General features: G+C 54.9%; 1 protein-coding gene across 1 annotated transcript; it reads left to right on the top strand.

Annotated features, from left to right (window-relative positions):
• Nucleotides 1-847: 847 nt before the first annotated feature.
• Nucleotides 848-1525, top strand: LOC124708950 (the record flags this gene model as incomplete). Its single annotated transcript, XM_047240591.1, has 2 exons — nt 848-1123; nt 1211-1525. Coding segments are annotated over exons 1-2 (591 nt in total), but the record flags the coding sequence as incomplete, so codon positions are not given.
• Nucleotides 1526-1801: the final 276 nt, after the last annotated feature.

The raw sequence follows: 1801 nt of genomic DNA, 5'->3' as shown, positions 1-1801 counted from the left end.
CGGCGAAAAGCAAAAAGGGGTGGGAAGGATTCTGTCACCTCCCGCCACGCGCCATGGCCTATTTCTACCCCCTCCTCCACTGCCCCCCCCCAAATTTCGAGCTCCTCCTCCCGTCGGCAAGCAGGTAAGAGGCGCACGCATCTTCGATCTGCGATGGTTGCAGAGGCGGCGGAGGCGGCGGCGAGTACATCTGGGCTACCTCCTGGTCCAGCGCATCTTCACCTCCGGCCATGACTGTAATCCATCCCTTATCCCCGTACCGCGGTGATTTTTAGATCTAGGTTAGGAGTTGTCAGATCTTGCCTAGGGTTTGGTCCTGTAGCAGGGGTTAGTTCAGATTGTAGTGAGCTATCATGATATAGCTAGGATTCGACATTTCCGTATGCTACTGTCATGATCTTGACTAGGGTTTGTTCTTGTAGCAGGGGTTAGTCCAAAATGTGCTCACCTGCCATGATCTTGCCTAGGGTTTGTTCTTGTAGCAGGGGTTAGTCCAAAATGTGCTCACCTGCCATGATCTTGCAAGGGTTTGTGCTATTCACAGTTGCAATGAACTGCTTGGCTGATTTAGGTTGTACTACGATGTGTGTAGTACTCTTTCTGCGATGACTTTAGCCAGTCGCCTATCTGCGTTGGGGACTCTCAGATCCCTTCCCAAGTTCCTGATTCGCAGCCCACGTATAAGTCCAAGGTCACCCCTCTGCCTGTGTCTGACCTGGTGGCTCAGGTAGCGGCAGAGGTGGCGGCTAGGCTGGCCACCTCTAAGAAGAACAAGAACCGCAGAGAAGTGGAGAGGGCCTTGAAGACCGGGCATGAAAGGAATGCCACCATGAAATGGCTTCCATTCATGTCCAGCTTCGTATTGGAGAAGATGTGCGGCTTGATCCAGAGCGGAGTGAGAACTGACAAAGGCTTCAAGGAAGTCCATCTCAATATTGTGGCGAAGGGCCTAGCTGACCACTGTGGTGTGACCGTTTGCTCCACTCAGGTGTACAACCACCTGAGGAAGTGGAGGCAGAGGTGGCTCACCATTAACAGGCTCCGCGATCTAAGCGGTGCTCAGTGGTGCGAGGACACCAAATGCATCGTCCTTGAGGGTGAGCACTTCTGCGGGCACATCGCAGTGAGCACCTCACTAACTCAGTCCTCCTCATTAACTTTCTTGATCAGCCACGAGAAGAACTAACATGATTGTCCCTTCGTATCGTAGGATCACCAAAAGTACGCGGAGTTCCTGAATGTGCCCATCGCCAACATCGACGAGATGCACACCATCTTCTCCTTCGGCCTCACCACCGGTAAGTACGCCATGGGATCCAGTGAGCCCCTGGGATCGCCTGCACCACCTCCTGCACCTGAGGATGCTGACACCCAGGAGTCCGACACGGTCAACCTCGATGTTGACAAGCCCGCCGACGCGCCTGAGAAGCCGACCGCCGACAAGAGGAAGAGAGGTGCCTTCGCGGACGACGAGCTCGTGGCCTTCACCAACATGACTGTTGCTGTGAAGGAGGTCGCACAGGCCATCAGGGCAACCAAGCCCACGGACATGCACCCTGGCCTGTACAATGCGGTCATGGACATGCTTGGCTTCACCGAGGATGATCTCATGGTCGCCCTCAGCCACCTCGTCGACCACAAGGCCCAGGGATCCAGCTTCGTTGGCATGATCGAGCCACACCGCGTCCTATGGCTTAGGAACTACCTTGGCAAGTACCACGGCAAGGTGTAGTGGTGCCCTTGAGGGGGTGGATCAGGGTTGCACGCATTGAGATGGTGATGATGGTGATGATGTTGATGA

The sequence above is a fragment of the Lolium rigidum genome, chromosome 4 (genome assembly GCF_022539505.1).
Source record: "Lolium rigidum isolate FL_2022 chromosome 4, APGP_CSIRO_Lrig_0.1, whole genome shotgun sequence".
Lineage (NCBI taxonomy): Eukaryota > Viridiplantae > Streptophyta > Magnoliopsida > Poales > Poaceae > Lolium > Lolium rigidum.
The sequence above is the reverse complement of the archived record's forward strand: the minus strand, read 5'-3'. Positions and strand labels throughout refer to the sequence as shown.